The sequence below is a fragment of the Copidosoma floridanum genome, unplaced genomic scaffold (genome assembly GCF_036245765.1).
Source record: "Copidosoma floridanum isolate Cflo_tuat_1 unplaced genomic scaffold, Cflo_Japanese_pri ptg000021l, whole genome shotgun sequence".
Classification (NCBI taxonomy): domain Eukaryota; kingdom Metazoa; phylum Arthropoda; class Insecta; order Hymenoptera; family Encyrtidae; genus Copidosoma; species Copidosoma floridanum.
In genome coordinates, this window is record NW_028321898.1 from 31990228 (window position 1) to 32013773 (window position 23546).

General features: G+C 42.3%; 1 protein-coding gene across 4 annotated transcripts; it reads left to right on the forward strand.

Moving 5' to 3' along the window:
* Nucleotides 1-1778: 1778 nt before the first annotated feature.
* On the forward strand, nucleotides 1779-23150 carry Actn (alpha actinin). Of its 4 annotated transcripts, XM_089594111.1 has the most exons (13): nucleotides 1779-2026; nucleotides 3144-3340; nucleotides 17042-17276; nucleotides 17391-17726; nucleotides 18010-18102; nucleotides 18540-18625; nucleotides 18807-19429; nucleotides 19508-19679; nucleotides 19756-19992; nucleotides 20083-20167; nucleotides 20278-20621; nucleotides 20709-21052; nucleotides 21124-23150. In XM_089594111.1, exons 2-13 carry the CDS (start codon nucleotides 3239-3241, stop codon nucleotides 21233-21235), a joined length of 2769 nt encoding a protein of 922 aa, XP_089450237.1. In that variant the 5' UTR covers nucleotides 1779-2026; nucleotides 3144-3238; the 3' UTR covers nucleotides 21236-23150. The 4 variants fall into 4 exon arrangements, with proteins under 4 accessions (XP_089450237.1, XP_089450239.1, XP_089450240.1 ...); XM_089594113.1 differs by lacking the exon at nucleotides 18540-18625 and having other exon boundaries at nucleotides 1780-2026; nucleotides 18010-18095; XM_089594114.1 differs by lacking the exon at nucleotides 18010-18102 and having other exon boundaries at nucleotides 1780-2026.
* Nucleotides 23151-23546: the final 396 nt, after the last annotated feature.

The following is a 23546-nucleotide window of genomic DNA, read 5'->3' on the forward strand; positions in this document are numbered from 1 at the left end:
AGCTACCCTATTTTACGGGGCTGATGAAAGCTTACAAAAGCTCTGTCTTTGTAAGTACCAAAGTAACGAACGTTCAATAAACCAAATGTGCGAGAGCTTAGCACGAGTTTTCTCGTTTTCAGAAACTTTTTTGAGACGAAGAGAGAGGGATGGGGGGGGGACGCGTAAGGGGGTGTAGCGGGGAAGAAGGAGTTGCCGCTGGGTTATTTCGGTCTTGCGTGGGTGAAAGAGGTCCACGGTCGGAGGGGCCTCGCGACTATTTTCGAAGCCCCCGCGCATTCCGGCCCCCGGTGATATGATTCGAACCCTCCCCCCCCCCCAACCCCCTTCTGTCCCGCCCGGCTCGATTCCCGGGAATTAGAAAAAAAAACCTCGAGCTCGTGCGTGATTTTTCTCGATGCCCCCCCTTCCCTCACCTCACGGGTGGTTCTTCTTCAAAGCTCAGTTTTTTATTCGTTGGGGAGACTTTTTTTTTTTTTTTTTTCAAGAGACCTGATATGCAAGGTTGAAATATTAGCTTCTGTTTTTCCATATGAGATTTTTTTTTAATTCAATTTTTCAACGCTTTGATGGGGAAAAATGTAGCTTTAAAGCACTTGCAAGTCCAACTTGTAGGTATAGTTCATACGCATTGGCTCTGCGTAATTGTGCGGCCAAAGAAAACGAGGGGAAGGACAGCGAAGACGAGCAGCAAAATGTGCGGAGACAATACATGTGTCGTGTGCGCGTTGACGATGACGAATAAAATACAGATTCTACAACGGAGACGACTCGATTGGCTCGTCTATTGATTCGACCTTTTGAATTGTTATAAGCTCTCGGACTTTTTGTTTTACGTTTCGATTATTTGTTTGTCGGGTGATGGTTCTAATGAAAAATTCGATGCCAACGTGCTTTCGAGGCTCCGACGCACGAGTTTAATTTAGTTAAGGAATTCGCGTGTGAAAATATTTTGCGCGAAGAAGAATACTGTCGTGAAATTAAATATTTGTGCCGACAAATCAATATTTTCAATTTTTTGTTTTTGATCGATAAAACTCGTGCAATAAATTTATATACACACCGTTCGTTAACATGTATGCATGTTGGCTTCCTTGGAATGATAATTAGAAAAGATTTCAGGCCAAATTAATATTGATGTATGAGAAAAAGAAAACAAAATATGTAAAAAGTAGGTAAGTAGGAGACATCCCAATAAACAGGTTCGAGTATAATATATTTTTGTTGAATTCGTAACGATGCAAAAATGGCTTCTTTATTATTGTCAGGTAAAGAAGCAGTGTTGCAAATTAAGTGGCCCGAATAATTTGGAATGTAAAAGCTCGTTTTTTCAATAGAAGGGGGTGAAATGCAAAATCCACCCGCACTGCAGTTGTTGGCGTATATATACAATCACGCTAATCGCGAGCAAGACGGAAGATGAGAAAGCAGGAAGGAATGACGGAGAGTAGAAAATTAAGTAGGGGAGGGGAGGGGGTGGTACGTAAAAACAGAGAGAGATATAGGATGCAGCACATGCAACATGAGCGTGTAAGTACAGAGATCAGAGAGAGATGGAGAATTGAGCATATGGGGGAGAGATGTGGGAAAGAGAAAAATATATATATAGTATAGGTAACAAACGAACGTGTATTTTTTTACACGTACACACACACGGGCGGGCGCGTCGGAAGAGGTGGGGCGTCGAGTTCTATTCGTGAGTGCGCGGACTTGCAGAGAGAGAGAGAGAGAGGGAGGAAAGCGAGCAGAGCTACAGAGTACAGAGTGCTTTTCTACATTAGTGTTTAAGCTGCTGCAATCGCCGCTGCGGGCAGAGAGCGCAAATTGTGCCGTGCCGTCAGTGCCGTGTGTTTGATACACGCGCCGCACACGCCGCTGTCGCTATACATATACTATACATATATACATATATAAGTACGCGCATATTGTAAAGTAATCAGTAGTGTAACCAATACTCATTATCGCATCGGCCGAGAGAAAGAGCCGACAACGACGACGACACGAATACTTAAATCGCGATCGACAAGTAATTACCAATTAACGCTGCTAAATATATATTATTTATAATACGTAATATACTGGTACCGCGTCAACTTTTTTCCTTTTCTAATATTAACAATCGAGCGTCTCCCACTTCCACGAGTGACTCATATACACTTTTTCGTTTTCAAATCGAGAGAAAAGCTCAGTCGGCGGCGGCGGGGGGAGGCCCATTCTTGTTTTCGTCTGCAACACTGTTTGTTCTCTCTTACACTTATACACTACAACAGCCTGCAGCTTTCCCTTTAATTATACTTCTTCTCCTTTGACTCAACCATCATAACAAATACTTAAGTATGTACAGTCAGCAGTGAGATGAGAGTGCTTTAACCTTTGGCTGTATAAAAAACAAGTTAGTGTTAGTAAAAGGTGCAGGGGGGGAAGAAAGTAGGAGACGGAGAGTCGAGAGTGACAATTAAAACAATATATATGTCATAAGGGTGCTAGCTATAGCTGTTGTATATGAAGGAAGAAAGGTTAGGTCAGCTGCGGAGTATAGTTTCGGAGTCGGCAGGAGTTTCGGAGTCGGGTTATATATATACATATATTTCTTTTTCTCTCCCCCTACCTATACCAACAAAACAGCTCCCGCATATGCTGCAGCTCGGCGTACATGCCCTGCATATACTTACGTGTTGTACGTGTAGCAGGCGGGCAGTCGGGCGTACTGCTGCTGATGCTGCTCCGTTGACTCCGCGGCTGGCCCAGCACAAGTTTTAAGTGAAAGGAGCCGTATAGGTACTTTATACTTACATCAGCTCACATACATACATTGCACACACAATACACACGTATACAACAACATTAGACCTACGCCGCTCGTAGGTTTCATACACGCTCTGCACTGTTAACGCTGATGCTCTTGCAATAAGTATATCTCGTTACTTTTATTTACGGGCTCCCGCGGTCCGTGTGTCGTTTTAAACTGCCACCCGTAGCATACTGTCATTTATTATATATACCTATACCCCGCCAAGGGCTGTGATTGAGGCGTGCGGGCGCGCTCGCGACCGCGACAACGAATGTCTTTTTAAGTGTGATCTTACAATTAATATACCTTATACGTATATTATCTGATCTTTGAATTCTCCGTGTTGACAAAGATATTAGCTGCTAGAAAACGAACGAGAAGAGAGAGAGAGAGTGCAGGATACGTTGAGGAAACCTGCAGCCGAGCAAAGTGTGAGAAGAAGCCAGGATGAATGACGCGGAGGCCTATGGGGATGGCTACATGGAGCCTGAGGAGGAATGGGAGCGCGAGGGTCTCCTCGACCCCGCCTGGGAAAAGCAGCAGAAAAAAGTGAGTGTTGTTTTTGTTTTTACGTCCTGATTATCCACAAACCAAACACCCATGCAATTACAGATCATGCCCACCAACAACCCCCTTCTTTCGCTTGCTGTCTGCTCCCTCTCTCTCTCTCTTTCTCTCTGTTGTGTTGTCTACTGCTCCAAACACATCTCTCTCTCTCTCTCTCTCTCTCTTTGTCTTGCGTTACTGGATAAGTATCATACTGTTTCTTTGTCTCCAACCAACCAAGGTGACGTTTGCGCTCCCTTTTTCTTTTTTTTTTTAATAATTATTTTGGTTATTATTGCTGTTTCACGTTCGATTCACTTTGGTACTGCAATGTTTACTTGTTGGTGCCACCGGGTGGTTTAAACTATAAGAATTATTTCTGTCGTGGTGTATTTGGGTAGAAAATTACTGTTGGAATCGGTTGCAAGGAAGGTACAAATTTTTTCGTGCTATTATTTAAATTATCAATTTTTTTAACTGTTGATCTTTTATTTCAAAGTAGCTCGATGTATTTGGGTTTTTATTTTTTTCTGAGACTTGGTGCGTTTAAATATAAATCGTAAGTGTTAAGCAATGATCAAAGATACGAGATTTATCTGATTTTTTTTTTTTTTTTTTTTTTACATTTCCATAGTTATTTGCTTCCAAAAGAAATATAACAATTGGGTTATTACATTCATTTTTTTTGCTCGTTTTTTATCTAAGAAAGTTATCTACATAGAGTGTACTATATTACATTTCAAAAATCATTTAAAATTTGGTTGTATTACTACATGCAGATAAGACTTTGAAAAAAAAAATGTTCATACTGCAGCTTATATTTCAAACTTGTTATACTTTGATAAAGCTACTGATAAAGTCAAGTGTTGGGAATTATGTTTTGATTGTTCTCATATTGCCGTCAAGCTCGGGCAATGCAAATGCAGTTTTTATCAGTAACCTTTTGAAGCGGGGAACGAAATTTCGTGTACGACTTTTGCAGCAGGGAGTCTTTTAATTTTCTAAAATATTTTGTCGACCATTTGCATATGAGTAAAGTTCTTGAAGTTCTCTCAACCGTTGGCAACTGTTCAAGGCTTTTCTGGGGGCACGTCCTGATGAGCCCTTCAAAATACATTTTTAGATTTCGTCACTTATGATATAATTAACTGATAAATATACATCAAGTCCACAACTATACACGTCGATACAAATTTTTTATTTCACGATTGTTCATTCGCTTGAAGTCAATCAGCTCAGTTTCAGATCAAGTTGTTTCAAAAGGCATTACAAATGATCGTAAATCATAAATGTTTATCCAATACTTGTTCTTTCATTTGTACACACGCTCCATTGATTTCTAATCCATCAATATTGACCATAGACAGAGTATACATGTACACACGTTGGTCTATTGATTTTGTGATAAAGTATTGTCATCTCGACGTACACACGTACAAAACTTTCAGCTACTTAGTCATCACCGTTTTGTAGTTGTTTTCACTTGCTCAGTGGCATACTTCTTTCTTGACTCACTTGATACACCAAATAATTGATTGCCCAATGTTATTTTTACGTTGGTGCACGTCACTTTCTACATGGTTATGAGGGGTTCTTGTAATATTTCACAACGTGGTTCGAGCAGAGCTTGCAATTTGAATAATTGTTTAATAAATAAGCCTCAAATATTTTAATGAAAGATCAACTTTGTATACCTCTGAACCTGAAAGAACAGGGAGGGCCCCCAGTGGCACCGAGTTGCAATATTGTGTACAAAAAAAAAAAAAAAAAAAAAAAAAAAACTTTCCAGACGTTAGTCATCGTTCGTTTTTTCTCAAGGGTACTCGCACCGTCATCACAAGAGCAAAGGTGGCCCGAGACGGAAGCTTAGAAGATTTTTAGAATTTTCTTTCGCTCTCGATGCGTGGTGATGTTCTCTCGGGTTGTTGAAATATAGGTCGATTCGCGCGAAGCCTACCTCCTCCGAAATAAACTCGTATATTGATGTTGCGGGCGATGTGTGGGGTGGTGGCCCGTTGCCTCCGATGCCACGCTGCCCAATGACTACGGCATCTCGAAAATTTTCTTCTTCGACCTACGTCGCGTCTCTCTCTTCTTCTCTCAACTTTTCTCGGTCGCCCGGATTTTATTATTAAACATTAGATTCCCGTATAGATTAATCCTCCGAAGAAGACGACATCGGGTGACTTGAAACACGATGCGACCCTGTATTTTCGAATTGTTTTCTTCTTCTTTTTCTCTCTCTAAAGCTAGCTACAAATCTTTTTTTTTTTTTTTTTTTTTGAACCATTAGTTTACGTACGAGAAAAAAACCGATAAAAGATTCTCGTACACTTATTATTGCCCTGACTCATAAAAAAACATGATGGATAAGGTTTTCAATTACTCAATCTGTGCTTCGAGAATAAATTATAACTCGTCATTTTCATAAATACAGTCATTAAATACAAATGTTAATTTTAATTTCGGAAAATTTCTTACAACAACCAACAAAAATAGTACAGTGTACGGAGTTATTTACAACCCCGTGAGAAAGACCGCAAAACGTAAAAGCGAAAAACAAAAAGAAACAAAGGGAGTAATGGCGTTTTGCAACAATAATTATCGGAGTTACCTCGCTACCTGGCACATAACTCTCGCTAGCGACAAAAGTAATCACCGAAAGAGAAAGTAACGCGAAAAAAAAAAAAAAAAAAATTCTCTTTGTAGACACGGCGGTGTAGCGCATATAAAACACGAGCGGAGTAGAGCGAGGGAGGGCAGCGAAGGCTGTAATAGCGCAGCGTTCCGCTCCGGATATCTTCTCGCCTCGGCATTACAGCAGCAGGAATCTGCGATTCGAGAGAGAGATTAGATAATCCGAGTCAAGGTGATCCGCGTCCCTCGAGGTGCAAGTAGTATCGGGTCGCTCGCGCGAGACCGTCCAATTTTTCGCTGGCCTGCACTGCATCATCAACTGTATAGGCCCCTTGCGTGCCGTGCCCACTGTATATAGGTATACGCATGGCAAAATCGGATGGCTTTGGCTGAGAGCGAGCGAGAGGGGATCGTTAACCTTTGCGCGTGGAGGCCTACCTACGCCAGGCGGCGAGCCAAATCTCAGATTGGATTCGGGTGACCCACTCGTCGCCGCTTGACTTTGCGAGTCGCGAATTGTCATGCCGTCTCGTCGCCGTGGATCTCCGGACCCCATCACCGCACTCGTCCATCTCGTCCGTGAGTACAGCTGTCCCCCCCATCAGTAAGGCTCCGGTGTTTAAGTACTCGAAAACTGAACGATTAAGTAATTATAAGCTGTACAGCTTTGCTCGGTTTCGTACTTTGTTCGCTTCGAGTATACCTCAAGTATATACATACCGGATGGGTGACATGGAAATTCATCGGAATGGACTTGACAGGCGTGTTTTTTAAGGAACGGATGAAAAAACAAAAAAAATGAGCGACTGCAGCAGCCATTCCACGTTTTCGTTAATTGCCACAGTGGCCTACCCCGATTTTGGCGTGTCCTTCGCTCGATAGATACCTGTTGCATTGCCAAGTTTGCATCTAATTATATATCAATTAGTTTCAAATTGATTATCGCTTCTGTACAACGTCCTCGTCCTCTCGTCTCTACCAATGGTACCACGCATTGATTTTTTAGGTCTGACCAACAACGCGAAAATTGTGCCGGGTATCTTACAAAATAAACAAAGACCCTCTTGCATGCGCTTAGGACACTCTTTCAACTAATGATGATTAGAGCGTGAATTAACGTGAATCATGGCGGCTTTTTTTGGATACTGAATACAACACTTGGTGATGCATCGCCAGCATAATTAAATCAGCAGCGTCATATACCGAATAGGACAATTTAGAGAAGACAAACGATAAGTTTGTTTTTTCTCGAATCGTCAATCCACCTTCCGTATACGTCATAATACTTTCATTCAAGAAGAAGTTGGGTGTTATTCCCTACTCCGAACCTGTACATTCGTCAGTTCTGCAGTTATATATTATACCGTTAAAGGAAGGTAGGTATGGATTTCCGTTGTCCACGTCATTATGTCCCCGCCGACGGTGCGAAAGGAACGGCTTTCAACGACGTTTAGCTCGTCATCCGCGGCTCGTGCGCAAACATGTGTAATAACATTCCATCGAGTCTACACCCAGTACATGTTTTGTGCGCTATACCTATACCCGCGAGTGGCTGGGCGCCCGTTCAAAAAATTTGTAATCCGTATTGTATAATAGCCCGCCATATGTGCCGTTGCCGAGGTGGTGGACGCCAATTATTACCACGAGTCTCTTTCCTCCCCGCGTCGTCTTCGTGCTTGAGGCGATTTTTAAGCTACCTTATACCTATATAATATGTATATTTATGCTTACGGTACAAGTATAGCAGCCTCGAGCATGCTGTTGGTATATAATTATTATTGAATCCGATTCAAAATCGTCAAAGTTGGTCGTTGACTTTGTTTTGAGAGTTTGCAACTATTGCTGTTGCCGATGTAGAGACGATGACGCAAAGAGCAAATCATACAGTCGCACGTTTGGGGAGTCTGTTGGTGCGCATCGAAAGGTATACACAGTGGCCTTCGATTTCAATTAGCTTCTCGCTGAATTCGGGCATTGCCGAGGGGATGGATGCACGTGGATGCTACTTTTACTTTTGGGCTCGACGAATAATTATATATAATATGCAGGAAAATTGAACGAGCAGAGCAGCGGTGTGTTATTAGCGCGTCCATTAAACGCGAGTAAACGAGCTTAATATCGTGTTCTTTTTAATTATAGTTTCCATAAATTTATAAACACGCGCGTATAGTGGTATTATATATATACACACATACATCCGCGTGCCGTGGTGGTCTTCTAAATTGCTAAACTGGCTATTTTGAATTCACGAATGTGAAATATGGCACTTACCGACAAACGAACCTCTATTAAGAAGTCCAGCTCTCCCTCCTCTCTCTCTCTCTCTCTTGATTTATGCCAACGCTCGATGCTCAAATATAAATATACGCAATTTTTTAGTTTCACCACTCATCCCTTTATTTTATTAAAATTTGTTGTTTTTTTTATAATTAAAAATAATACCTTTGTAACAAAGATATTAGACACAATTTAGAAATTGAATGATTTTTCTTTGAAAAGTATAGGTACCTGTTTATCATGGTGTTCTTTTTTTGGTAAAAAAATCCAATGAAGCGTGAATACTGTACGTACACCTATACTGTCGCATTGAAGGAATCATCAAAGGGACGCGAGTTGAAGTTACTTGTGCTCTTGGAAACTTTATGCGACGATTCATTGTCACGCGTCGCCCATTATGGCGGAAGATCCACACTCGGTTGTACAACAGATACACAGTCCGGGTAATGTGCTCGCGAATACTGGCCATCTCGTATTTTTGAGTGTTATGGCGCCGTCGAGCTCGCACATGTAGCCTGTATTCGTCTAAAATCGCGTTCGAGTCAGAAATAAACACCCTCTATTTTTAGAGGGGGAGAGAGAGAGAGAGAGAGATTGTATTGGGCAAGTATATGTATGAACTACTGTAGAGCGTGTCGTTAAAGATACTCGGTGAATCACGTTCACGCCAAATTATTTTTGCCCATCTTGTAACCCCTTCAGCAAAACTTTTATGTAATAATCTTTGCTGGCTTTATACACTCGTTTCATTGCTATACCGCTGCTGTGCAGTTATACGCAGGGGTGTTTTGTATATATTCGTGCGGGGTATATAACGAGGACTTCTCGGACGACGCGCCACGCCAATAATTCATTTTGTTGTTTCAAATATTTCGCTGCTGGCACCAACGGCCCAACCAAACTCTCATATTCATTTTGCGCCGCTCTTAGGCCACAAACAATATTACGTGACTAGTTTTTTTTTTTTTTTTTTTTTTTTTTTTTTTTTAATTTTCCATAAGATAAACGCTCGATTTGCTTGAAAAACTTACACGTGCGATTCGATGCAATTTGAAGTAATACTAGGTAAATGGTGCATTTTTATCGAGTACGGGTACGACACGAGGAATTTATAAATTTGCAAACGCCGAAAATCATTTTGATTGGCGTCGCTCATCGATTTTCGTCCACGCCCCGGCTTCCAAAGACTGAGATTACAACGATGACGACGGCGATGTCGACGTCTCCTTCCACTCGTTGCGTCATCGGAGCTCTAAAAGCGACTCCGTGGCAAAAATACACCCGGCGCAAATCGCCCGATGCGCCTACTACCCGCTCGCACTCTCGCCTTATCCTCCTTGTATCTCTCTCTCTCTCTCTTTTTTTTTTCAATTTCGTTTTACGAGTTAACAAACGCGCGCTCTTTCTCTCTTGCACCCTTGGGCACACCGAATACATCGGCGTCTCTTCCATAAGAGCTGTGATGTAACATTTGCAAACAGTCTGTGATTTCTTTACTTGGCTGTTGCCTCAAAAAACTCAAGTTTCGCTTCAATGTACATCGTGTTTCAAAAGTTGTAAAAGTTGCATCAAAATAATCTAATCTCGTGATGACGATCTTACCTTGATTTTTCTTTGATTATTCATCCATTCGTGAGGTACCGTACAGCATTGACCTCGAGTCTCGATGTCCATGATAATACAAGCTCAGGAGTACTCGAGAGCGCGTAATGACCAATAAATAAATAACGATTCGCAAAAGCCGCTGATTGAGCACGAAAATGCAATTAAAGCATACCACTGAGTTACCGAGAGATGATTATTTTTATCATAACCCTGACATTCTTCGTGGTTTCCTTCGTATGATCTCAGATATAACGCAAGCAAAGAATAGTATAGGTCTTCCATCACATCGATGCTGAACGTTGAGTACTTAAATAACTTTTTTTTATGCACTACTTTTAATTTAATTGGAAAAAAATAATGTCATTATATGAATATGTAACAAAACAAAATAAACGAAAGGGGCTGTATACTCTTGAAAGTCTATAAATAAAAAAAATAATCCAAAGTATTTCAGGACACTTGCAGCTTCCAAATAAATACAACGCGATAAGCGTGTATTAGGATAAATTTCTGTTGAGCAGCTAAACGCCCGAGTTTCAAATCCAATAAAGTATATTCCATCATCCCAATGAAATCAAAGCCGATCATCAGAGTTTGTCAGCTCAAACGGACGATAGTCGGATGCACGCGGCTCGAGATCAGGAGGAGCGATGATACACCATAAGTGGCGAGTGATAAGGCGAAAAATCCAGTTGGCGCGCGGACGGGCGTGAGCAAATTAACGGAAAGCGCGGTGGTTGCGGCTGTAAGGTCGTTAAACCGCGTGGAGCATTGACAGGCCGGTCCCGTCGCGCGGAGTGCGTTATGTATACCTACTGCCGCGGTATAACGAAGGGGCGGTGGGGGGAAGATCATAACTGCGCTTCGACCCAAATTTCTTTCTTTTTTTTTTTTTCCTCTCTCCGAATGTCGAAGCCGTCATTTTCCGCTGGTGCAGCTCGGCCCATATATATATTATGGGTGTGCCCCAAAAGTCCGAGCCTTGGACATTATCTATACCTGCAGGACAGACTTTCCAGCGACGATACACGACGGGAATCGAGTTCGCTTCAGTTTTGTATACTGTCACCGGGATTATAATATTATATTATATTTACGCGCTTGTAGGAGCGCAAATGTAATAGAGACACGTATTTTACTATAGATGAGTACATAGGTATATACCTACACGATATGTATGTTCAAGTCACGATATTTGCTTGGTGCATGCATGGGAATCGAAAGGTTGATATTTCTTGTATATTATCTTGGTACACTGTGTTGCGAGAGCCGGTGCGGCACGTGAAACTTTCTATTTTAAATGGATCCGCGCCTGCATGCATGCAATGGTACCCATGGGATGTTTATGTGTATGCGTATAGATAGGTCCAATAAATTTGCAGCGAGATTGATATTATTTTACGATTCTCTCTCTCTCTCTCTGTCCCTTTATCGTCTCCCGTTTTTGTTGCTGCCATTGTTGAAAATTCGAAAGATATTGGGCAGTCAAAAGTGACAGCAGGTGAACCGGTCTTGCGCGCGTGTTTTATGCTTCCTCGAAAAATCTATTTAAAGCGAGCGATTTGCCTTTTCCATTGCATCGCATGGCGGTGTACGGAAGGTGGACGACGGGCTTCCGATTCGCCCGAGAAGGGAAAGCAAATCGCGCGAAACTGGAATCCGCCTCGCCTCGTGCGAGCGTTATTTTATACATACGTATACGAATCGGGAAGCAGTCAAAGTGCGGCAGCATAACTCTTTCGTGGGCGTGCCTCTGAACAAATGAAACGCAAAGTGGTGATGCGAGTGTTGGTGTGCCCGGACAAGTATAGGTGCGTACAATACATCAGGTAACTCTTGTGAGCTGCCCATATGTATATATTCTTACAGTTGGCGTTGTTTGCTCGCTGCAATTGCCTCTCGATTTTCTTCCTTCTCTCGATGTCACCACGTTTCGTGTGCTCGAGCCCCAGCCGATAAGATACGGAGAGTAGCGAGTGGGTGCACGTCGAACGAAAAAATGCGTTTCGCAAATATTGTAACTCCTCCTAGTATTGGTATGCCATTTCAATACAAAGCCATGGAAATGTTTGTTATTTCGGTGACCCCATTGTTGAGTCAATTTGTGCCAATGATGAGTCGTATCAACAACTGGGGCAGGAAAAACCTAGTAATATTTTTTCGTGTTTGGTTTGAGTGCCTATGTACGTATATATATATACTCACACCTCGAAGATGTGTATTATAGTTGGAGTCTGAATAATACGAATGACTTATCTTTTGTTGTTTTTTGCCTCTGTTTGAACAGCAGATCGCGCGATACGCAGGTGGCGCTATAAAAATATACCTTTTTGTCGACGAAACTCGACGCCTACGCGCAATCTTGTCATTTTTAATACAAGTAGACGAAATAAGAAAAAAAAAAAAAAATTTTTTTTCAATAAAATTCCACGCCTCCGAAATGAACGTGCACCTTTACACGTATACGTATATGGTTGAGAATAGAAGTGAAATTTCGTTAGAAATAAGTGCGAGCGCGCAAACAGCCGGCGACGACCAGGCGCCAACATTCACCTGCTTCCTCCGCTCCGGACACCTGCCGCCAAAAATACATTCCGCTCGTCCATCCTCGCGAGAGGAAGTACCCACCCATGTGTATATGTACACGCGCTCCTTCGCGGAAGTACCTATTTTCGGATGGATAATGTACCCCCCCGTGCAGGGGGAAAATTCTGCAGTCGAGGTGGATTATTAGAGTTAAGAGTATGGGTCACGAGCGGCCGGATGTTGCGGCTAGCTCTCCGATGTCTCGATTGCGCTTTCGGATTCATCGCGGACAAGCATAATGTACAGTCGCGGGGGGGGTTTTTGAAAGACTGTACTTTACCGGCGGGTCGTCGACCGGGACTCTCTGGCGTTCCTAATTATTGTGCACACTTGTGCGTTACCGATGTTGTACTACAAAAGAACGTATAAAGAAGTCGATGAGGGGACATTTTGGGACCGAAAGGGCCATCGAAGAATCAATTTGTTACTCGCGTCTGAGAACCAAGGGGCGGGGAGAAAGAGGTTATTTGGCTGCTCTTCCCCAATAATCATTCAATTACGTGCTGGGTATATGGTAACGAGTATGGGTGCCGGTAAGCGGCCAATTGAAAGCCGTAGTCAATTATTCACGATTATTTTTGCATTCCATGCTGCCGACTGTACGCGCATCGAAGATGATATGCTAAATAAGTAAAGCCCACCTGCGCTCGCTAATCGTCGCCGTTTGAGATTTTGCTGCAGTGATTAGTGCGCGACGCATCGATTTCTTTTCCGATGGTCCTGTCTGTTGATGCAAGAAAATGCTGTTGAATTTTTTTTCTACGTTTTTTCGGCTCTAGTATAGTCTAGTTAAGGTGACTAAACGCACCACGTTTGATTTCATTGTTTCAAAAATTTATTTTCCCAATGTTATGGTTACCCATTATAGACAAAAATGTGGTAGTCGTTTCGAATAGGTATACAATTCAACTTCAATCGGAGCAACGTGTCCGTCGAAGCACGAAGAGTTTACCAAACCGCGATATGTATGCAAATTCTTGATATACCGTAATCTAATCTACTAGCTCGTAACGAAAAAAAAAAAAAAAAAAAAAAAAAAAATGTTTTCCAAAAATTTCCCAAGTTTTTTCGTAACCCAGGTACGTTCAAAATTCAACATCGCCGCTAAATCAACAACTGATATAAAAAAAAAAGGTTGCTGTTGGCCAAGAGCTGGATACTCGATGGTATATTAAAAAAAGTACCGACGCGAAATGAATATAATCATCTCTCGAGATCGCTTCCGCCGACCTCGTTGAAACCTTACGCAAACGCTCGGTTTTCACTTTCGCCACGGCCGAGGCTTGATATTGAAATTATAAAACTTCCCCCAGGGGAGAGCTGATTTTTACCGTGATACGATAGTACCGAGGGCTAATGGTCGGATTACTGCATTTATCAGAGTGTCATTAGCCACGCTTGAACTTTGGAAACGATTTCGCAACAAGTCCACGCGTCCGCTCCAATTGTGATGGCTTCTTTCACGACCCACTGTTGTCATTCACCCCTTTTTTTTTTTTTTTTTTTTTTTTTTAAGGCTTTTACCGTACACGTTCCATGACTTTCGAGGCTCGAGAGAGTGCAAGAAAAAAACCCCTTCGTTGTGGGCACGACAGATGATGTTTGACTCCTTTTTTTTAACGACGCTCGGCTGGCACGTGCCCGAACGCGAGAGGGCCCAGTTTATACGCTATCCAAACCCCCACCCCGGCATGTTTCATTGCACCGATTGCTGTGCACGCGCGATAATAGTAGTTAATTTTTTTCCCCCTTTAAACTCGACCCGCGACTTGTGGCGAGCCGACGATCGAAATTCGTCGCGGGAGTGCGTGTTCGTGACACCGATGGGTCGGGAAACAAAGTGTGCCCGAGACTACAAATAGACGACAGCGAAAGCGAAACAATCAACGCCGCGGGGCGAGCGGGTTCAGGAGCGCGAATGTTTTTCGAAACGCGTGGTTTTGTTCGCGCGGGGGGAGGGGGGGGGAGAACCAATGTCTTGCAAATAGATCGTATAGGGAGAGAGCCGCCGAGGAGAGAGTCGGGGTGGCTCATGTCCAATTTTGGCTCGCGCCGTGCACGAGCGATCCCCGTAACGCCGCTCGGCTTGAATTTCACTCGATATTTTTCAGCGCCGGAAAAAATCCAATTTTAGCGGACGGGCCGCGCGAAATTTTCGAGGTCGTCCCTCCGTTTTTCGACGATTACCGAGTGTCGTTATTTGCGCGACAAGCGGAACTGAGGTATTTTCCCTCAAAGTCCGAGTTTTCGCGGCGGGGACCTTGGAAAATTTTTAAAATAAACTGCAGAGGCTCGACCAAACGAACTTGAATTGTTATCCTCCGATGACGAATTTCGCGGTTTTCAATTAAAAGCGCATCAATCTTTTTATAATTGCCGAGGTTTTCGTCGGGATTTCCCAACGCCACGTGGCGGCGTTTCTCAAATTATGAAATAGTCAAAATCGCGCTTCGCGGTAATAATCAGCCTAATTATATACCCGCTGCTCGCTCGCGCATAAATCACAGCGTTACCCATCCTCCTCCTCCTCCTTTGCTGTTTGTGTGGATAAAATGTGTTTCAAGGTGTGAGCGCGAGGCGCGACTGAAATACAATACGGTATTTCGTGGCAAGTTCAATTTTTCAAATAAATACCGACTCATTGAGATTTATCGCTTCTTACATATTATATATGTGTACCTCCTTTACCCTGTATACAGTGTAAAATTGAGGGAAACGCGTAACCTCATCGCATCAGCGAAAGTAATTTTGAGCTTCGTGTAACCGATTACTGCAAAAGATCGAGTTTATTGTGTGAATCGGCAACAGAAGAAGAAGAAGACGGGGACGAGTGGCGATAGGAAGCGCACGAGTTTGTAGCGTCCGTCCGCGGCGTCTCAAAGAACCAGGACAACTAGATTATATATAGCGCGGAGGGATCGGGGTCGTTACGAAAATATACACAAAGCGGCATCTTGCTTAGCCCGCGCTCTCTAACGCTTGCCTCCGTGATAGCTCTCTCTTTATTTTTTGCTCTCCTGTATGAATCTGCTAAAAAAAAAAATTTGCAATTGCTCCATACTTTGTATAGGTACAGAGAATAAGAAGGAATCGTCCCTCGTGTTTGCGCGCCTTCGTTGTCTGTTTTCGTGATTTTCAGCCTCCCACCCCCCTCTCTTTCGCTTGCCCCGGGATCTTGAAAAATAAATTCTCATTCTCTTCGCTAACACGTGTCATTGAATTATTTTTAACTCCACAGGCGCAATAGGCACATTTCCCGGCAGCTTCTAAAAAGAAAAAAAAAATTTTCGAAAAAAAAAAAAAAGAAAATCGGTAAGACGGTGTCGAGCAAGCATTCGAGTAATATACCTGCGCGTTTGCGATATGCAACAAAACGTAAGAAGGCGTTTTCAAGGCCCGTTGATTCGCAGGCCATCCATCACGGTATACACACACAACTCGCGGTGTACAGCAGCGTCAGCTGTTGCCCTGGCACTTTGGGCGCATTCGTAACCGGATAATTTTAACCCAACGTTTCGTCAACGAGAACTCGACATTGACAAAATGCTAGGAAAAATTATTTTTCAACTTTAGCGCTTTCGCCATCCGCCCGAAGGGCACGCAACACCAGCCACTCCATATATATCCGACAATTAACTTTGTATACGCAGTTGTTTTTGTTCAAAGCGTCGCAAGTACCCCACATATGCACACGGATTAGAAACTCGGAGGAATTTCATTCGAAAATATTTCTTACGGACATCGAGTGCACCGACAATCATAAATATAACAAACGACGTATTCATTACCACGGCTATACGTGGCGCGAAACAACAGTAACGCGACAAAAAAACCCCGTGTTTTTCCCATCGCGAATAATAAAGAGAGAGACTCCGTTGTGGAATGCAGGTTTATCGGTCAAAGTGCAGACGCGCTCTGACATTATTGGATGATGTATATACAACACGAGTGACAAGGTTAACGGGCCAACAGCAGTGGTAGTTCATAACGAGTGAAGGAGCAACTGTTTCCCCTTTCGCACCCAACCAATGTTGGTTGAGCCATTGGGTTTTTTCTTTCCTTCTTTCTCTCGGCCATTGTGTGCATATTATGCACGCGCGCTTATGGGGGTTGGTTGGTGCACGTAGGTGTACATACCTGCGCGTCAACGGGACCGGCGTCGTCGGGCATGAGTGAAACCCAACCGCCCGCGGCTCTTTAAAACGGGATTACGCACGGAGAAATCCAACAACTGCTGCAGCTACGCGTCGCTCGATGATTTTTTTTTTTTTTTTTTTTTTTGCGCCACGAGTTCGTAGATGTTGCATCGCGATGTTTTCTCTTATCGCACGCTCAATTTTTTTACGCGTATTTAAGCACACCGACTTGCTTTTCACCGTTACCACGGCATACGTGTACAACTCGTGTGTACGCATGGCTTTTTGCCGTATCAGGTGTACCTGCTCCAGGGAATTGCCATGATCTGAGATTCACCGTTTCGTTGCACACGTTGATTGCCGGTACAAATTAACCAGCTGAATAATGTATGCACATCAATGAAATGCCAATCAAATTGTGTGTCGAATAATATTTGTGTCTTTTTTGTATCTCTGTTTGCAGACCTTCACAGCATGGTGCAACTCGCATCTACGAAAGGCAGGCACTGCCATAGAATCGATCGAGGAGGACTTCAGGAACGGACTGAAGCTGATGCTCCTCCTCGAAGTCATCTCGGGCGAGACCCTGCCAAAGCCCGACCGCGGCAAGATGAGGTTCCACAAGATAGCCAACGTGAACAAGGCCCTCGACTACATCGCCAGCAAGGGAGTCAAGCTCGTCTCCATAGGTGCCGAAGGTATTGGCCGCGATCCCTCGGTTTCTCACGCGCCTTGTGTAAAAATAATACGAGATAATACGTGGTTCGCGATGCTTCAATTTTCTCGTTTTTTTTGTTTCCCCCGAATCGTAGAAATCGTCGATGGCAACCTGAAGATGACCCTCGGTATGATATGGACCATTATTTTGCGCTTCGCCATCCAGGACATATCGGTCGAGGAGATGACGGCCAAGGAGGGTCTGTTGCTCTGGTGCCAGCGCAAGACCGCCCCGTACAAGAACGTCAACGTCCAGAACTTCCATCTGTCCTTCAAGGATGGTCTTGCGTTCTGCGCCCTCATCCACCGCCACAGACCCGATCTCATAGATTACCACAAGCTCAGCAAGGACAATCCCCTGGAGAACCTCAACACGGCCTTCGACGTTGCCGAGAAGTACCTCGACATACCTCGCATGTTGGATCCGGATGGTGAGTCGTCCGCGCGCCTCTTTATTTACTCATTCATTTTTTTAAAAATTTATCTTACTATTTATTATTATTATTACTCATGATGTATATAATAATACGTGTACAGCCTTATATCTGCAGGCAGAGGCCTATTAAGATGGCGCAAGTATTTTTTTGTTTTGAGACAATCAATTATGTTGTTATTGATACAATGAGGGACGTTTGTACAAATATAAATACAAATGATATAGAGGAGCTTACAATTTTATCCTCTCCAACTGCACAATAATGTATATTCCGATAGATTTGATCAACACTCCCAAGCCAGACGAAAGGGCTATCATGACCTACGTATCCTGCTACTACCATGCCTTCCAGGGTGCCCAGCAGGTCAGCAGCTAACTGCGTGAACTGCTATTGTTCAGTTTTTTCTCCCACCTCGCCTCGCTTTTCCCCATAATAAGTAACACTACTCACACTACTTGCGCACATTTATCTCTCATCCTAATGTAATCTTCCTCACGCTCGTTCTCTCTTTCACTCAAAAAATAACATAATAACTTTTTTTTTTTTTTTTTTTTTTTTTTTGTTTTTCATTTCATCGAGTGACGATTTGACTTAATTGTTAATCCATAAACAGTGTTATGTCGCAAAGAACGCAGATTGATTGGTTTGTCGATTTTAACAGTGACAGTTTAGTTGAAAATGTTTCTTGTAGATCATGCGTGCCACACGCTCCGATCGAATAATACCACATGATAATATGAATAACCAAATACTTAATATGCATGGGTTTGAGTTTTTGTGTTTTCTTGACCCCGTGTGTGTTTCTAGACATGCGTAACACAGCTATGCCTGACGAGCGAGCCGTTATGACCTATGTGTCGTCGTACTACCACTGCTTCAGCGGTGCTCAAAAGGTCTGTGTGTTTTTTCACTCATTCCATTTGTCCTTGTCTTTTTTTTTTTTTTTTTTTTTTTTTTCACTAAAATACATTTGAACTTTACCCCATTCGTCATTCATCCGAGCCACAAGAGATCCGATCACATGGCAAGTGGGAATTTTTAATTGGGGAAAACAAAAAAATAAATTGCTCGCAGGCTGAAACCGCGGCAAACAGGATCTGCAAGGTGCTTAAGGTCAACCAGGAGAACGAGCGCCTGATGGAGGAGTACGAGCGACTGGCCTCGGACCTGCTCGAGTGGATCAGGCGCACGATGCCCTGGCTCAACAGCCGGCAGACCGACAACTCGCTCGCCGGCTGCCAGAAGAAGCTCGAGGAGTACCGCACGTATCGGCGCAAGCACAAGCCACCGCGCGTCGAGCAGAAGGCCAAGCTCGAGACCAACTTCAACACCCTGCAGACGAAGCTGCGGCTGAGCAATCGACCCGCTTACATGCCCACCGAGGGCAAGCTCGTCTCGGACATCAACAAGGCCTGGAAGGGCCTCGAGACCGCCGAGAAGGCCTTCGAGGACTGGCTGCTGTCCGAGATGATGCGGCTCGAGAGACTCGAGCATCTAGCTCAGAAGTTCAAGCACAAGGCGGACGCCCACGAGGATTGGACCGCCGGCAAGGAGGAGATGCTCACCTCGCAGCTGTTCCGTCAGTGCAAGCTCAACGAGCTCAAGGCCCTCAAGAAGAAGCACGAGGCCTTCGAGTCGGACCTTGCCGCCCACCAGGACCGCGTCGAGCAGATCGCTGCCATAGCTCAGGAGCTCAAGTACTATACATATACCCCTTTGTTTGCCCAACTCATAAATCATAATCAAAATAATCATGACGATTGATGATGTTTTAGCACCCTCGAGTATCACGATAGTGCTTCCGTTAACGCTAGATGCCAGAGAATTTGCAATCAGTGGGATCGTCTGGGCTCGCTGACGCAAAACAGACGCCAGGCTCTCGACGAGGCCGAGCGCATTTTGGAGAAGATCGACATTCTGCACTTGGAATTTGCCAAGCGGGCCGCGGTAAGTAGCAGCCAATACAATTATTTCTTTGAGATTTCGGTGATCACCGGTACAATGATAATTGTGCGTGCTTCAGCCGTTCAACAACTGGCTCGACGGGACTCGGGAGGATCTCGTGGACATGTTCATTGTCCACACGATGGAGGAGATCCAGGGTCTCATGGACGCTCACTCAAAGTTCAAGGCGACTCTTGGGGAGGCCGACAAGGAGTACAACTCTATCGTCGGTCTGGTTCGCGAAGTCGAATCGATCGTCAAGCAGTTCCAAATACCTGGAGGACTCGAGAATCCGTACACCACCCTTTCTACTACGGTAATTAAGACGGGATTTTCAATTTCTAATTTCGTGCGCATATTTTATGCACGAAGACCAAGCGGTGAGATCAATCTTTCGCTGTTTTAGGATCTTACGAAGAAATGGAGCGACGTCAGACAATTGGTGCCGCAGCGAGATGGAACCTTGGCCGCGGAATTACGCAAGCAACAAAGTACGTTGGTCATTTTGTTTCGTTTATACTTGCTATGGATTTTTTTTTTTTTTTTTTTTTTTTTTTGATGCGTTGTTATGAAAACATACGTTGATTATTTGTGAAAACAGACAACGAGCTTCTGCGCCGGCAGTTTGCCGAAAAGGCCAACGCGGTCGGACCATGGATCGAACGACAGCTCGATGCCGTCACTGCCATTGGTCTTGGACTGCAAGGTACTCTGGAAGATCAATTGCATAGACTAAAGGAGTACGAGCAAGCTGTGTACGCGTACAAGGCTCATCTCGAGGAACTCGAGAAGATACACCAGGCAGTACAGGAGGGTATGATTTTCGAGAACCGCTACACTCAGTACACCATGGAGACGCTTCGTGTAGGCTGGGAGCAGCTTCTCACCTCCATCAATCGCACCATTAACGAGGTCGAGAATCAGATACTCACGCGCGACTCCAAGGTAACATTCAAAGCTACTTTGCAAATAGCAAATTCAACCTCGGGACTGAAACTCAACGTGTATAAACGGCAATTTTCCGTTTGACAGGGTATCACGCAAGAACAGCTCAGCGAATTCCGCAGCAGCTTCAACCACTTTGACAAGAACCGAACGGGTCGACTTGCGCCAGACGAGTTCAAATCCTGTTTGGTATCGCTTGGCTATTCGATCGGCAAAGACAGACAAGGCGACATCGATTTCCAGCGCATACTCGCGATTGTCGATCCCAACAACTCTGGTTACGTGCAGTTTGACGCCTTCCTCGACTTCATGACTCGCGAGTCGACGGACACAGACACCGCTGAGCAGGTCATCGACAGTTTCCGCATTCTCGCGGGAGATAAGCCTTACATTTTGGCCGACGAGTTGAGAAGGGAGCTTCCACCTGATCAGTAAGTTGCACTGAAGTAGTAAGTAAAAGTACAATCACTTGAATATCTAATTAATCGCTTATAATTTAAAGGAGTGAATACTGCATACAGAGGATGACACCCTACAAGGGACCCAACGCCATTCCCGGGGCTCTTGATTACCGCTCGTTCTCGACCGCCCTTTACGGCGAGTCGGATTTATAAGCTAAAATCACACGACAAACTTAAAAAAAAAATCATGTAAATTTTAGGATCTCTCAAGAGCGATTCGTCCACGATTTTCTCTGCTCGCCTCGAAAGAGTCAACAATACAAATGCGATCGGAGTATTTGAATTAAAAAAAAAAAAAAAAAAAAAAAAAAAAAAAAAAAAAAAAAAAATTGGGTAAGTAAAAAATTTGCCATGTATACAATAACAAAAGCCGCACAAGAAGCAGTGCAATGAAATAAAAGCTTTCATTAAATTTTATAATGATATACATAAATTTTTTATCAAAATTTTTGCTTAATACATACAAACAATTTTCTACCCTTTGAATATATATTTATACAAAATATTTTTCGATTGAATGAAACCAAAAATTTTTAGAGACAAGTTATAAAAAACAATCATGTCATATCAAAAACGAAAGATAGATATATTATATGAACTAGAATTAAGTAAGCTTTTCAATAAGTCCAGTAAATTGGATGTTACTTACTTCGATGCCAAGAGCATTTTGCCATAATTAACTTCGAAGATACTGGTAATAGTCTTTTTTTATAAAAGAATTTTTGAAATTATTGTCGCATAATACGAACTTTTAATATTTTTGCGCAAGCATTTCTATCTACCTGAAGTGATGGCCGTGTTCGAAAAACCACATCAATAACAAATATTCATAAATCTATTTTTTCGAAATATAAATATTCGGTAAACGCTCGATCTCGAAATTGTAAGTCGCATGCCTATTTTTTTTTTATAAAAAATAAAAGTTTTACCTAAGTGATGAAGAAACAGAGAAAGAGAGAGAAATGAATACGGCGAAATACTCGCAATGGTAAAAGATGACCACATTTAACGTAAAATCTACATTTACGAAAGATTAAATGCGAAACTATAACAGATGAAATACAAATTATTTATTTATTTGATTTATACTTATTTATTATGAATATTATTATATAAATATTATATTATATATAATCAAATATATACTGTGTAGTGAAAAAGTGAAACTTTCAAAGTATTTATTTTTATAGATGTTTTTCGAATCTAGAGAGATCTTAAAAAACGAAACCATTATGTTAACGAAATGAAAAATTATTCGTAGTCAAAACACAAAGAAACAAACAAATAGAAAGTATCAAGTATTTTCAAATATTTTTAAACAAATGAGTGTAAGCAGTAAGGGTGCAGATAATTACTGCACTTGAAAAGTTTAATTGTTTGGCTTAGGGCCTTATAATGCTTTTAAACACCATACTTTTCGTTTATTTTATTTTCTCTTTGAACAAAAGCATCTTTTATGTTGCTTTTGTCACACTACTCACTAGCATATTTTTTCACTGTATTAAATATTTTTCTCTTTTCGAAACGACGATAAGCGACTCTTGAAAGAATATTTGAGGAACAAACTTTTAAACAACGATCGATTGAGCTCGCGTGGATTTTCGATATAATCTCAAAGCAATTATACTACGCTTCATATATGTACATAAGAAAAATACATTACATAAAAGATACATTTTCTACATTGGTAGAATCATTAAATAGAGAAACATTGACTGTCATCGCGTCATACGTCGTCTCATAATTATGTGTAATAAAGGAAAAAGAAAAAAATGATTGAAACCTTTGCTCTGCACCACGTGTAAGTACAGGAGAGCAATATATAATTTAATTTTAATCTTTATTTACGTTGTAATTATATGATTATATAATTTAAACGAATGGAACAGATTATTTATCCTAATCACCCGCATCGCACTTCCTATACTTTACTTGTCTATACTGTCAGAATTGTTCTTTATTTTTCTTTTTTGCCTATTTCATGTTTTCCTTTACTAGTTTAATAAAAATTATAAGATTGTAAAACAAGAAGAAAAGTACGTGGAAAAATAAACGATAAAAATTCTTACATCGATATTTCATTTCTTTTTTTCCTCAATTGACGTCCCAACAAATAATATGTAATTAGATTGTACATATAAAGGAATTAGGAAAAAAAATTAATATTTTCGAAAAAAATTTTTTTATTACTTTCTCTTACAAAAAAGACATTGTGATTGCTGAGAGATCACTCTTTATACATTGAAACCTGCATTTGGAAATTTCACTCCCTTAACTGAATATTTTACTCCCTTCCTTAAACAATAAGAGTATATTCCCACAAGTATTCCACATATCACAGCCACCTACACTTTCGTAAATTGATCAAGAGCAAACTTAACATTTTTTTAAGTATATTACAAGTAATTCATAACAAAGGAACTTTCTTGTGGTTTGTAAAACTAATACTTTTTTTTATAACGCG

Bases quoted from the DNA above. Each gene is read 5' to 3' on its own strand.
- Actn (XM_089594111.1), top strand. From the start codon at position 3,239: ATGAATGACGCGGAGGCCTATGGGGATGGCTACATGGAGCCTGAGGAG. The intron at 3,341-17,041 runs GTGAGTGTTGTT...CTCTGTTTGCAG, and splicing joins GGGAAAAGCAGCAGAAAAAA to ACCTTCACAGCATGGTGCAA. The intron at 19,680-19,755 runs GTAAGTAGCAGC...TGCGTGCTTCAG, and splicing joins AATTTGCCAAGCGGGCCGCG to CCGTTCAACAACTGGCTCGA.